The sequence below is a fragment of the Oncorhynchus mykiss genome, chromosome 1 (assembly GCF_057628025.1).
Source record: "Oncorhynchus mykiss isolate SJ-2025 chromosome 1, ASM5762802v1, whole genome shotgun sequence".
Classification (NCBI taxonomy): domain Eukaryota; kingdom Metazoa; phylum Chordata; class Actinopteri; order Salmoniformes; family Salmonidae; genus Oncorhynchus; species Oncorhynchus mykiss.
Genome location: NC_143022.1, coordinates 46,516,903 through 46,530,579, shown reverse-complemented (window position 1 = coordinate 46,530,579; position 13,677 = coordinate 46,516,903). Strand labels below are relative to the sequence as shown.

The window sequence follows — 13,677 nt, the reverse complement described above, 5'->3', positions numbered from 1 at the left end:
ACTCCAGGGACAAATGACAATTTTGCAGCAATTCAAAACATGTCAAAAGGAAATGATTTCTTAAATTTGGGCAACTAGGGTGTCTTGAAGGCATCTCCAGAATTTGATTTTAATTTGAGTAAGACAAACTCAATTAACTTCCAATGAATTATTTTGAGCTCAACTGATTTCCAATACACTGTATCCTTTCATGGGAGCAGTATAGAATACAGTATTCTGCATGTTGTGGCTATGAAGTGCTGTCCCTATTCCATACGTCTCTCCCCTTTGGGATTCTCTCTGTAGCACAGCGCTCCACAAATCAAAAAACGGCACAATCTTGTGATGCACTGCTGAAAATCTAAAATGGTCAAATGCAAAAAGAATACTTCTCAGGCTATCTAGCCTATAGTACAGGTCATCCGACTTGACCAAGGACATCCCTCTCTCTCTCTGTGCTATATCCTGTGTTGAACAGAGTAGCTCTCTGATTATTGATTGACAGCTCTACTAACCCGGTTCCATTTCCATCTGTTACGGAAACATTCGCCGACATGCTTAAAACTGTTACAGGTTTCAAAAGCTGCCTCATAATATATTGATTGTATTTAGGTTCATAAAAGAAGAACTATCCACACAAAAGGCAGCTAGAATATCTGCATGACTCGAGGTTGAAAAGGAAATGTGCAAGAGTGGCACTGAACTGTGTCTTCTTCCTGCCCTGGCAGCGTCATGCAATCGGCTGACCAATCATGGGTTACCATGGTAATTGTGGGAATGGACAAAGATAAGTATGGTGGAAAGAGAATGTAAGGGGGTTCAAGCATATAGTGATGCATTTCTGGTAAAATAGCGTAGGACATGATGCATTGTGAGCATGTTTATGCATGCAGGCAATGCTTGGGAGTCACAAAGCAAGATGGTGGGAGAGAGTTGGTAGGCTTGTGTGTGAGAGAGAGAGAGAGAGAGAGAGAGAGAGCGAGAGCAAGAGAGTGTGTGTGTGTGTGACACACACACACACAGCCAAATTAAAGGATGCGCGAACGAGCAAAGAGCATGTACACACTGGAATTAGAATGCACGGTAGTGAATGACTGAAAACAGACGGGCCGCCAGCGTCAATGCCGTCAAAAGCGTTGTGCGCTTCAAATTAGAAAGCAAGTCTGTTTCTCGCATCTACGCGAAGCAGTGCTCGTTCGCGTTTGATTTGGCCTACAAGAGTGTGTGAGTGAGTGAGTGAGTGCGAGCGTTTGAGGGAGACAGAGAGAGTCCGTGTGTGGGTGAGAGAGAGCGAGAGCGTTTGTGTAGTTGTTTGCTTTGTTTCTCATCCTCTTACCTTTATCCCAGTCTGTACACTGCTACTTATCTCTGATGAGTTTTAGAGATGAGAACACTCCGCTCGCTCTGGTTTATCCAGCACTCCACGCAGGTTCTCTGTTTGCCTAATTAATCTGGAGTTACATCCCATTGCCTCTAATTACAACATTCATCCCATAATCCAGGAGAGAAGATGGTAATTATTATTGCCCTGTGCCGCTTGGGCTTCATCTGGAGCAGTATCACCCTCAGTCTGTGGTAGTACTCATGACAGCAGGAGAACTGTCTGTTCGTGAGACTCAGATGATTCATCTGCCGGTCTCAGAATAATTGGCTTTTTCTTTTCTTACACAGACATGAAATATCCACAACAACAAAAAATTCAACCACGCAACTTCACTTATGGTGGGATGCTGAGTGAGCTAAGAGAGATCTCTCCACCTCCTGTGTGGTCACTGTCACAGTCTGATAGTCACAGGCTGGTTTGTCAGAGGTCAGTAGAGACCTGACAAACAGGAATAAGTGGCAAGCACCATTCAACATTGCTCGTGTCATATGGAAGGCACAACTGACCACCTAAGATCAATAAAAAAGGTACATATTTAAAAGAGGGATATTCACACCTAAAACACATACAAAAAGGAACCTTGAGCTATACACAATTTCAGTTTTGTAGCAGATCTTTGGATGTACAGTCCTACCGTCATCATCATCATAATAATAATCTTCTAATTCCACAAGTGGTGAAAGGGCAGGAATGTTATTATCACACAGCAGTCAGCCACAGCAGCCTGAGAAGACCGGAACCCCAGAGAAGAGGTTCAGAACAAGGAAAGGTGATCGTCAAGGAGTGGTCATGGGGCAATAGATAATGAGACAACCTCGTCACCAGTTCTAGACAGTAAATGCTTACCTGCTATTACCTTTCTGTATAAACAATTGTCTTGTTAAATGGTAGAATATGTATTGTGTACAGTATGAAAATAAGAGATCCTCTGAATTCTTAAAAAAAAGTCAGAATCTAAGTTACATAATTTAGCTTTGTATTGTATGTGTTGCCCTGCAAAGTGAGTGAATACTTCCTCTCCGGTGTCACTGGTTAGTTTGGGGGCATAGACAAATGTTTCCTCATTGCCAATGGAAAATGACAAACTATTTCATTAAACGGAGAGAAAGACGGCTATAAACATGGTCTGTTGAGCTGGAAATTTGGATTCTTCACAACTTACAGAATGTCTCAGAAAACTCAATATATTTGGACAAAACCAACCACCTACTGTCTCTGGATGCAAAACATCAATATCGAGTGAAGGCTGGGGCCCAGAAATGTTTTTCCTTTTCTACAGGGGAGATTAAGGTCAATAAGCAGTACACTACAGCACAGATGGGTGGACGGGCAGATTTATCCACTACCCAGCAGAGAGAAAAGCCTCAGCAGCTACAGAGAGAGAGTGTTAGCAATTGATGTTATTCTTCAATAACACAAACTCCAAAGCATATCAGGGGGAGAAAAATATGTTTATTTGAGAAGGACAAATCAAGAGGTTATGCTGGGAGGTAGATGTTCAGTCTCCCCTGTCCTCAGCTTTTCTCCACTGAACAAAGGAACAGGATACCATTTATACCCCCCCACCCCACCCTAGCCTGGGGTTGACCAATCAGAAGTCCTTGCAGTACAACTGGCCAAAAAACAAGCATGCTGCTCCCGACTCAATGTACAGAACGTAGCACAAGTAGGTCTGAGTTCAGGAGTGACATTCCACAGATTCTAAACAGCGGTTGAACTGAAACCCAGCTCCTATTTACAATTCACGATTGACCATTAGTACTAGATTTGGTTTAGTACTCTCGTCCTTTCAAACTCTCCGTTGTGTATTTATCTTCAAAATATTATTGAGAGAGCTTACAGCAGAAGCTTAACTAGAGAACACCCATTAAAAACCTCATTCTGGTTCATTTGCCATTGTACAGTTAGTATATAATAAAACTGTGGAGTTTTTGAACTGAAATCAGCTTCCGAACCTCAAAAAAAGGTTCAACGGCGTTCACTGTCAAAAGCTGTGTGGTTTTCTTCCATTCAAGCAACAACTTCACCGTTGACAGGATGGGGGCATCTAATATCTATAGCACCCCTGTTGTGCTCATCTACACCGTATGACCAGGATTACGCCAACATACTCTACTGTGAAAACCATCTAGCCAAAAAGGAGACTTGTGTTAAGATCCTTTGACTCTAAATATTTAGTAGAAATCCGAGTTTGAGCACTGACCTCAAGGAGAAAGGTACTGTAATGTACACATCAATGGAGGAAATGAACATTCCCAATATAACCTTGGAATATCAAATCCACAAAGTATTTGATATTTGTAATGAGAGAAAAAACATTGTTTGAGACAAGATTGTACATTTCACCTAGCTGTTTGTAAATCACTGGATTCAGTGGGATCGGTGTCGGTCTAACTTGTGGAAGGATGCATTAACATCATAATCTATTTTATATCATAGAGTATCATCTTATTTTACATTCTGACAAACCCCGTTTCCTCATCAACAGCTGTGAATGAGGTAATCAGAGCCCCAGCTCAATAGGGGTTACAGATATATATTGATTCACAGACATCAGCAAATGTGTGAAGCTCGAGACATCAGACAAGGGTTTTGATTAGACAGATGAAAAATGACAAATTATGATTTTGCAGCATTGATCTAAATATAGAGCATTTGTCAAAACTTTAAGAAGTACCTTCTGTACATCCAATAAAAGACCTTTCAACACATCTGATTGAAGAAAATAACATTGTCAATTCAAACGAAGGCGGCCTACTATTTAAAGTCCCACAGCTTTCTTTTGACATATTAAATCTCCTTTGTGATGTTGTGAAAGGGTGCGGTGGGTCATCAGACAGCAACCATACAAAAACATGGGCAAAGTAGCACAAATCTTCCTCAGGCAAAAAAGGGAGCAATTCATTGTCAAGCAAAAACATAATGAGCTGACCCAAATAAATAAATAAATTACTGCCACTGCTGTGCACTTGAAAGTGGTGATTGTAAAAATCCAAGATAAAATTGTTATAATATTTCGACACCCTTCTACGAGTCAGAGTGAGGATATGGCATGAAAATTAATATGGTATTTCTGCTCGATGCAGCACTATTCTTCCTGAAGACACAAAACACATCAGCATTTTTTCATTTTGGTGAATGGGGTTGTGTACCTAATAAACTGGCCATACTGTATATTCCACCAAAACGGTTCACTAGCAATTTTGGCAAAAAAACTAGTAGTTAGATACTAACACCAGAAAAAAATATGTACACTCTGCACAGCTGTATATTCTACAGAGTAGTCTGTATGATAGAAAGCGTGTTAACTGTGAGGCAGGTTGGATGACCTGAGAGAAAGTGGGAAGAATAATTTTTCTTATCTTGCCAAAGGACTGTCAGTCAAGTAAATAGCCGCAGGGCAGGAGCACAGACGCCTTTCCTCCGCTGCTATGGGGAGCACCAAAAGGGTAGTGACAAAGTCCCAAATGATAGTGAACGACAGTGACAGAGTCATCCAGCATTGGATTCCAAGTCAAACAGATCATGTGTGAAATGTCAACGGATCCTCAGCGCAACCCATCATGCAAAGTGTATTTTTTTTATTTGACAAACTTGATGACACACTGCTTAGGTAAGAGTGAGACAGGTGTACTTTATGTATGACTTACCCACACACACACACCCCTCTAGAGGAGGTGGGTGTGGAGCGGGTCATAGCTCCAAACCGCTCCTGACTGTCCCCTATGGAGGTTAAGTCCATTATGAACCTCCCGAGGAGGGTTTTGGACCGACTGCAGTGTGGCAGTCCCTCTTAAGTTTAATTAAAGCTCAGCGTTATAGGCCTAGTGAGGGCCTAGCGAGGGCCGATCGAGCTGCTGAGAGAGCACCCTGCTGAGAGAGCATTTTAATTGTGTGAGAGGGTGTCAGCTTGTGTTACCTGTCAGTCTGTAATACCTTCATGTTTCAAGCAGACCACCATAGTCCCTGTGCCCAAGAACGCCAAGGTAACCAGTCTAAATGACTATAGCATTCACATCTGTGGCCATGAAATGCTTTGAAAGGCTGGTCATGGCTCACGTCAACGCCCACTACAGATCCATAGATGATGCAATTTTATTGCACACCACACTGCCCTCTCCCACCTGGACAAGAGGACCACCTATGTGAGAACAATACATCCGCCACGCTGACCCTGAACACGGGGGCCCCTCCTGTTCCACCGGTTCACCCACGAATGTGTGGCCGCGCACGACTCCAACACCATCACCGACAACGGTGTTAGGCCTGACCACCGACGACGAGACCGCCTATAGAGAGGTGGTCAGTGACCTGGCAGTGTGGTGCCAGGACAACCTCTCCCTCAACGTCAGCAAGACAAAGGAGCTGATCGTGGACTACAGAAAATGGAAAGCCGAGCACACCCCCATCCACAGGGCTGTATTGGAGTGGGTCGAGAGCTTCAAGTTCATTAGTGTCGACATCACTAAGGAATTAACATGGTCCACACCAGTTGAGGTTCCACAGTGAATTTCATTTTTTTTTAATTTTTTTTTTTTTAAATCAGACATTACATTTTTTCAATTAAACATTTTTGACTCATCACATGCTGCTGATTCTGATTATTATCTAGCCTAGTCACTATACCCCTACTTATATGTACATACACTACATGAAAAAGGTATGTGGACACGTGCTCGTCGAACATCTCATTCCAAAATCATGGGGATTAATATGGAGTTGGTCCCACCTTTGCTGCCATTACAACCTCCACTCTTCTGGGAAGGCTTTCTACTAGTTGCTGGAACATTGCTGCAGGGATTTGCTTCCATTCAGCCACAAGAGCATTAGTGAGGTCGGGCACGGATGTTGGGTGATTACGCCTGGCTCGCAATCGGCATTCCAATTCATCCCAAAGGTGTTCAATGGGGTTGAGGTCAGGGCTCTATGCGGTCCAGTCAGTTCTTCCACACAGATCTCGACAAACCATGCGTGTATGGACCTCGCTTTGTGCATGGGGCATCGCCATGCTGAAACAGGAAACGGCCTTCCTCAAACTGTTGCCACAAAGTTGGAAGCACAGAATCGTCTAGAATGTAATTGTACACTATAGCATTAAGACTTCCCTTCACTGGAACTGAAGGGCCAATCCCGAACCATGAAAAAACAGCATTATTCCTCCTCAACCAAACGTTTCAGTTGGCACTATGCATTGGGGCAGGTAGTGTTCTCCTGGCATCCACCAAACCCAGATTCGTCTGTCGGACTGCCAGACGGTGAAGCTTGATTCATCACTCCAGAGAACGCGTTTCCACTGCTCCAGAGTCCAATGTCGGCAAGCGTTACACCACTCCAGCCAACACTTGGCATTGCGCATGGTGATCTTAGGCCTGTGCTTAGCCATGGAAACCCATTTCACAAAGCTCCCAATGAACATTTATTGTGCTGATGTTCCAAACTGCCTCTGGAAGCAACTTGGTAGTGAGTGTTGCAACTGAGGACAGACATTTGTTATGCACTTCAGCGATTCTGTTCTGTGAGCTTGTGTGGTATACCACCTTGTGGCTGAGCCGTTGTTGCTCATAGACGTTTGCACTTCAAAATAACAGCATTTACCGTTGACCGGGGCAAGTCTAGCAGGGCAGAAATTTGACAAACTGACTTGTCGGAAAGGTGGCATCGTATGACAGTGCCACTTTGAAAGTCACTTAGCTCTTCAGTAAGGCCATTCTACTGCCCATGTTTTCCTATGGAGATTGCATGGCGGTGTGCTCAATTTTATACACCTGTGAACAACGGGTGTGGCTGAAATAGCCAAATCCACTAATTTGAAGGGGTGTCCACATACACTATATATATACAGAAGTATATACCTCCATTCTCATACCCCTGCACATCGACTCTGTTCTGTGACCCGTGTATGTAGCCAAGTTATCATTACTCATTGTGTATTTATTCCTTGCATTATCATTTATCTCTGAATTTCTGGGAAAGGCCAGTAAGTAATAATTTCACTGTTATTCACAAAGCATGTGACAAATAAAATTGTATTTGATGGTAGCAGGGCTGGGTGGTAACTAATGGGAAACAAGACCTGACATGTCTTCTACTGTACACATGCAGCACAAACTGCTGCCATGTACTCTATATTTGAAGAAGCAGCACTCACACATGAGTATCTGACACCCTATGGTCCACTGCAAAGATGTGAAACTCCATGCCATCCCTCATTTCATCATAAAAGGGCTAAATTGGACAGACAGACATTTTAGAGAATTAGGCTAGGTGTTAAAGGTCTTTTGAGGTCTGACAGTTTGTCAAGTGATCTCCTCAGCTCCCTCCATGCTAACAGATATCATTGACAACATAAACAGATCCACAGTAATGTAATACGGCACCAGCTACAGGAGTGCATCTATGTGACACTGAGTACTTGACCAAATGCATGCTCCAAGTGCTAAATTTACTCATCAGTTCACCCCAGCATCGGCACTACCCTGCATTCTGACCGCCAGTGTGAAGTGCACAGCACTAATTAATATTTCCTATTTGTCCATCATATTGTAACATGCCCGCAAGTTCTCTTTTTTTTTGCCCCAGGATTTTTGTTTTTGATACAACATATTTACAATAAAACCACAAATAATTAATCTCAAATGCGTTAATTTAGGAAATCTGTTCCCAACTATTCCAACAAATACAAGGTATGAAATGATTGTATTGGAAAATAATCTATTTTTAGGCTTCGTTGTTGTCAATTTGCAGTGTACACATTATTTTAATTATGTTCCGGCCCCAACCACCCCCCCCGGCAAAAATCTGCCTGCGGCCGAATCTAGTTACCTACCCCTGTTGTAACCTATTATTGAAAAAATATTAAGCCTCTATCAGCATGGTGTTAAAACCACTGCTTAGTTCGTTTTACGGTATTTGGACTACACAATGTGGTTGATATTGATAACCACATTTCAAGGAAGAGTTTTGGTTACATTTTATTTTACATTAGGCCTACATTATTTTCCAATTTACTTGGCATTTATTTAATATAATATTCTAAATATGTAACGTTACTTGCTAAAACAGAACTGTGGACATATCCTATGCATTGTCCCTAGGACGGTAAATCCGCATGTAGCCTACCTTGGATGTGTTGGTTGACCACATTTTCCAGTCGGTCCAGTCTCTCTATAATCTTCAGAGTTTCTCCCTTGTTGTCATCTTCAAACTTTCTCTCCGGTTCTGTCTCTGATACTTTGGTGTTCACATTGGCCACATAATTAGTGATCCAGCCGACGTAGAGAAGACAGACAATATTGGTCATGCCACTCAAAATTACGCATGTCGACACCAAAGTTTTGGTTCTCCTAGAGCAGACCATCATCGCGACATCCCTCCATACGGTCCAATGCGTATACAAACGCAATATAAAAAAAACTCACAAAACTAAATGACAGTACCGTAGTTTCAGATCATCCAGGATTATAGCCTGCTGAGATTGACAGCAACGCAAACACAGAAACGTAAATTCGTAGATGCGCTATACTATACCGTACCGGGCACCAGCTGAAATCCGCTGCTACAAAGTAATCGTAGAGCTGGCGGCCAATGAAATCCTCCGGAAATGTACAGGGCATATCCGATCATTACACTATCCAATTGTAGCATGGGAGGCGTGTTCTCCACAATTCTCTCGTCCTTCGAATGGGACAGACTTTTCACGTAGGTTAGGGGAGCATTTTGCTAACTCTAACCATTTTCCTAACCTTAACCTCATTCTCCTAACCAGGGCCCCCTTTCCCAAAAGCATCTATAAGGCTAAATTCGTCGTTAGAACCTTCGTAGGAGCATCATTAAATCTCCGAGCTGTTTCCCAAAACCATCGTTATTAACGTTGCACTTGAAAACGCTAATAATCTAACGCCTCATAGAACAGCTAAATGCGTCATTAGATGTTTTTTCCCCATCCCTCGTCACTTTATACACAGAAGAACTCCGCTAAACATAGAATCACAGTGCTTATCAGTCTCTCTGTGACCGCCAATAACTTCACAACAAAGTTGACTACAAATACAAAGTTACTAAATTCTTTGCAATTGTTACAAACAAGCGAAAGATAAAACGATGCTTCAAATGAAAACAGATTACTGCATTCAAATAGCCTACCAACAGTATGGGCCTGTATATTTAAACAATATTCAAATACATTTCATGTTCATTCAATTTAGTTTTATTTTTCCATTTGGCTACTGTCAAAATGTTGCCATCAATATATTTAATGATGTGTAGCTTAACATGAAAGCAATGATGTTATCACGTTTAAGGTAGGACCCAAATGCAAACAGTCAAAGTAACTCCTGGAAACAGGAGACAAAGGGCTGTGACACATGGTTTTAATTCTAGACACAGGAACGGTAGGAAGTATACGGAGGGTACGGGGCAACAGAGGACAAACAGCAGAGGGGCAAATGATCTTGGGTGCCAGCGCATCTGGCTTGACCTTCTTGGATACCGGTCGGTGCTGCGGAAGCAAAGTGGCCCGGGCCTTACTGAGCCCCTCCCGGTGGTCCTGGTACTCCGCGGGGCTGGCGGAGGTCCGGGGCAATTGCCAAGCCCCCAGGAAGATGTCCCGGGGCAGGCAGAACTGACTTCAGGCAATGAGTGTAGCAGGACGGGCTCCAGCCCACGATGGCACCAGTAGCCCAGTCAATAGAATCCCAATACCAAGGGGACCTGTGGAGACTCAACTAGCAGGAATTGGATCGTCTCGCTGTGGTTCCCTGACACTCATAGGTTGATGGGGGTGGTATGGTGGGTGACCCGGCCTATAGAGCGCCCGACCAGCGCTCTAACATCCATGGGAATGGAGTAGGGTTGTGTTGGGATGCCCAGCTCGGGTGCCAGGGTAACATCCATAAAAGACTCACATCGGCCCCCGAGTCGATGAGTACCTGGAGAGACTTGGACTGGTCGCCCCATAGCAGGACGAGTAGGGGGAGAAGAAAAATGATCAATAAGACCCACCAGAGTACTCACTCCAACGAGTGATCTAGGTCTCTTGAAGGGACAGGTAGACACATAATAACCGGCAGTACCGCAATACAGACAACTCTGGGTGTCAAGTCTGCGTATGCATTCGGCTGGAGACAGCCTCACCGCGCTGCGTCTGCTCGGGATAAGGTGAATCGGCAGTCTTCGTAGGCTCTTGGAGGAACTCGGCTAAGCTCGGATTCTCTCAGGGATGTACACACCAGGGACTTCCAGAGTTCATCAGATGCAAGGTGGGATCCTTGAGTGAGCGAATGGAACAACAATCAGACCTCTTCTCCCTCCTACGTTCCTGTAGGCTACCATCGATCCGGATGGTTAAAGCAATGAGTGTGTGTGCTATTGTACGGAATTCCACAGCATAGTCTGCCACACTGAGGGAGTCCTGCCACAGCTGGAATAACTTCCGGGCAGCCCCTCTCCCGGACACCGGAGCCTCAAACTTATTTCACCTCCACCAGGAATCCCTCCAGACTGAAGCATACGGCCAACTGTTGTTCACAAATGTCTGTACCCCAGGCGAGGGCCCTCTCGGACATCAGCGTGATGAGGTACGCTATCTTAGAGCAGTCCGAGGAGAAGGAGGAAGGCTGCAGCTCCATGACGAGGGAACACTGAGCGAGAAGCGCCCAACAGATGCCCGACTCTCCATCGAAGCACTCCGGGGAGGTAAGCAGGGTTCCCGGGAAACTGGGGTGATGGCACTGCTACCATCCGGGTTACTGAGGGGCTGGGAGGTTACTGTCACTGGTAGGCTGCATAGTAGACAACCCACGTAATTGCTCCCACAATGTGTCCAATGCTAGGTTGTGACGATCAGCCACGGCCTGGGACCCTTCCTTCAGGCTGCGAAGCAACTCCTCTTGCCTACCAATGGTGGCTCCTTGGGAGGAGATGGCATTGCGAAGCTGGTCCAAGTATGCTGGGTCAGTCATGGCCAGTTCGTACTATCACGTTTAAGGTAAGACCCAAATGCAGGCTGTCGAAGTAACAATGTTTATTACAACAGGGGCAGGCAAACAACTGGTCAAGGCAGACAGGGGTCAATAATCCAGAGAGGGTGTAAGGCACCGGAACAGCAGGTGGCCTCAGGTCAGGCAGAGGTCGGTAATCCAGAGTAGTGGGGCAAAGGTACAGGATGGCAGGCAGGCTCAGGGTCAGGGCAGGCAGAATGGTCAATACCGGGAAAACTAGGAAACAGGAACAAATCGAGAGACAGGAGCAGAGGGAAAAACGCTGGTAGGCCTGATGAAACAAAATTAACTGGCAACAGATAAACAGAGAACACAGGTATAAATACACAGGGGATAATGGGGAAGATGGGCGACACCTGGAGGGGGGTGGAGACAAACACAAAGACAGGTGAAACAAATCAGGGTGTGACAGATGTGCCTAATCTTGATTTATTGCATTGTTATAGGTTAAGCATTAGAATAAAATACCTCAATATTTGCAGCCATAGGTGATAAACTCCCTAGGAACTGATCCGTCGTCAGTATTGTGGAATAATTCTAATGTTAAGGTAAGATTTGAATGGAGAAAGCTGACCCAAGAGCACCGCTGCCTTTCATTCGATCCTATCGGCCTCAACGACGAGCTTAACAAACGTTCTCTACGCAGTGTTTTGAGAAATTAACGTTACATCTTTGGCAGTTGTAGGATAGATGCATCGTTAAAACACTCGTAAGCCTAAATTCTGTCTCCTTATCGATAAAATGGAAAATTATGATGCAGTACTCAACGAGCCCACAGGGGCCCTCCTTTCATAGACTTTATTGTTAGGCTACCCAAGCGGTTATTCATGATCCAACATCACATATTGTTTAAGACGTCACCGATTATTGAGACTTTCTAAAACAATAATTGTAAAATACATCCATAAGATCATACATTCTTTTGAATAATGCAGGCCTGTCCCGAATAGCCTACCACCACTATACAGCTAGCTAAGACCATTTGCCAACAGCAGAGACAGGTGAGAGAGGAGCGGTTCAAGTCATTTCTATGATGGCCGATGAGAGACAGAAGTGACAGGAGCCTCCCCATCACCCTTCCATCTCCCTGATACAGGCATGCTGTATGAGAGCTGGAGCGCTAACATAACATCAGAGCACCAACAGATGGATTCCAAAGATAGTGCCTTGAGGCAGCAGCTTTGATCTTTGTCTTTCATGCAATGGTTCACTAAATTACTTCTTCACCTTTACAGCCCCACCATAAACCTCATTCACCAAGATGAGCGCCTGGAAGGACGCAGCTGATGGATGAAATATGCATATGAGCACTGAAATATTGAATGAATCCAATTGAAACTTTCACATGACTTTCTCATGCTGCAAAAGTAGGAAAGAGTTACCATTGGAATAGCATGTCTTCGTGCGAAACAGCAAAGATACTGCCAATGATATTTTGTATTTTATTTGAAGGTTTAAAAGAAATACCTTGTGATAATAACGTGTTAAAGGAGCAGTTGGCTAAGTCTACCGAAGGCCTATCAACTTGTTTCCAAGTAATTTGTCAATGTATTGTGACATGGAATCTATGTGGGAAATAGATTGGATTTGCAATAAGCCATTAACCCCTCAAAACTGTTGTTTTGAGGGTTGATTTCAACCACAGGATTATGTCATCATGATGACACATTTTCAACAGACAATCCTAAATCAAATCAAACGTGAAATGCACTTTAAATAATGTTTGATTAGATTTAATCCTATTCTTTAACTTAGATGTTTAGTTGATATGGAGACGTGAATCCAACATATCAATCTAACATATAGTTTCTAGACAAACTGGAGTTGTCAGACTAAGTCAGTAGCACAAAAGATACATCTCCTTCAAATGTTGATATTTGGTTGTGTTGACAACCAAACACAATTCAAAATCACTTTTGCAATACAGTAAATAGCCTATAAACTTGTTGACAAGTTTAACAAATTATGTTAAGTCTCCAACTAAACCAAAAATATAATTTTAAGTATGGGATTAAGCCAGTGGCTCAGATGAAACTATCCAAGCATTAGATACATCTCCTGTAAATGTTGATATTTGGTTGCATTGTCAAGCAAACACAATAAATATTACTTTTGTAATACAACTACTAACATAAAGTTAAGGCTATTTTATAAACTAATGTCACAGTATTTATTCAACCCTAAAATTAGTAACAGTTCCATGGACATGTTTTGAGGTTACTGTAACTCTAAATACCTTATGTATTGTTTCCACATGCTTCAAGAGGGCCACCATTGTTCCTGTTCCTAAGAAAGCTAAGGTAACTGAGCTAAACA

The 13,677-nt window shown here is 43.5% G+C and overlaps 1 protein-coding gene and 1 long non-coding RNA gene across 4 annotated transcripts in view; one reads left to right on the top strand and one right to left on the bottom strand.

Moving 5' to 3' along the window:
• galnt18a (UDP-N-acetyl-alpha-D-galactosamine:polypeptide N-acetylgalactosaminyltransferase 18a) overlaps window positions 1-9,090 on the bottom strand; it is a 102,373-nt gene extending 93,283 nt beyond the window's left edge. The window contains exon 1 of one of the 3 annotated variants that reach the window (XM_036978266.2): window positions 8,483-9,090. In XM_036978266.2, the coding sequence (XP_036834161.1) occupies window positions 8,483-8,723 (241 nt within the window). In that variant the 5' untranslated portion in view covers window positions 8,724-9,090. The remainder of the gene's footprint in view (window positions 1-8,482) is intronic. The other 2 variants (XM_036978259.2, XM_090232285.1) reach the window with 2 other exon arrangements.
• The window catches only part of LOC149985519 (uncharacterized), an 86,790-nt gene that overhangs the window by 60,702 nt on the left and 12,411 nt on the right, over window positions 1-13,677 (top strand). The window lies entirely within an intron of this gene.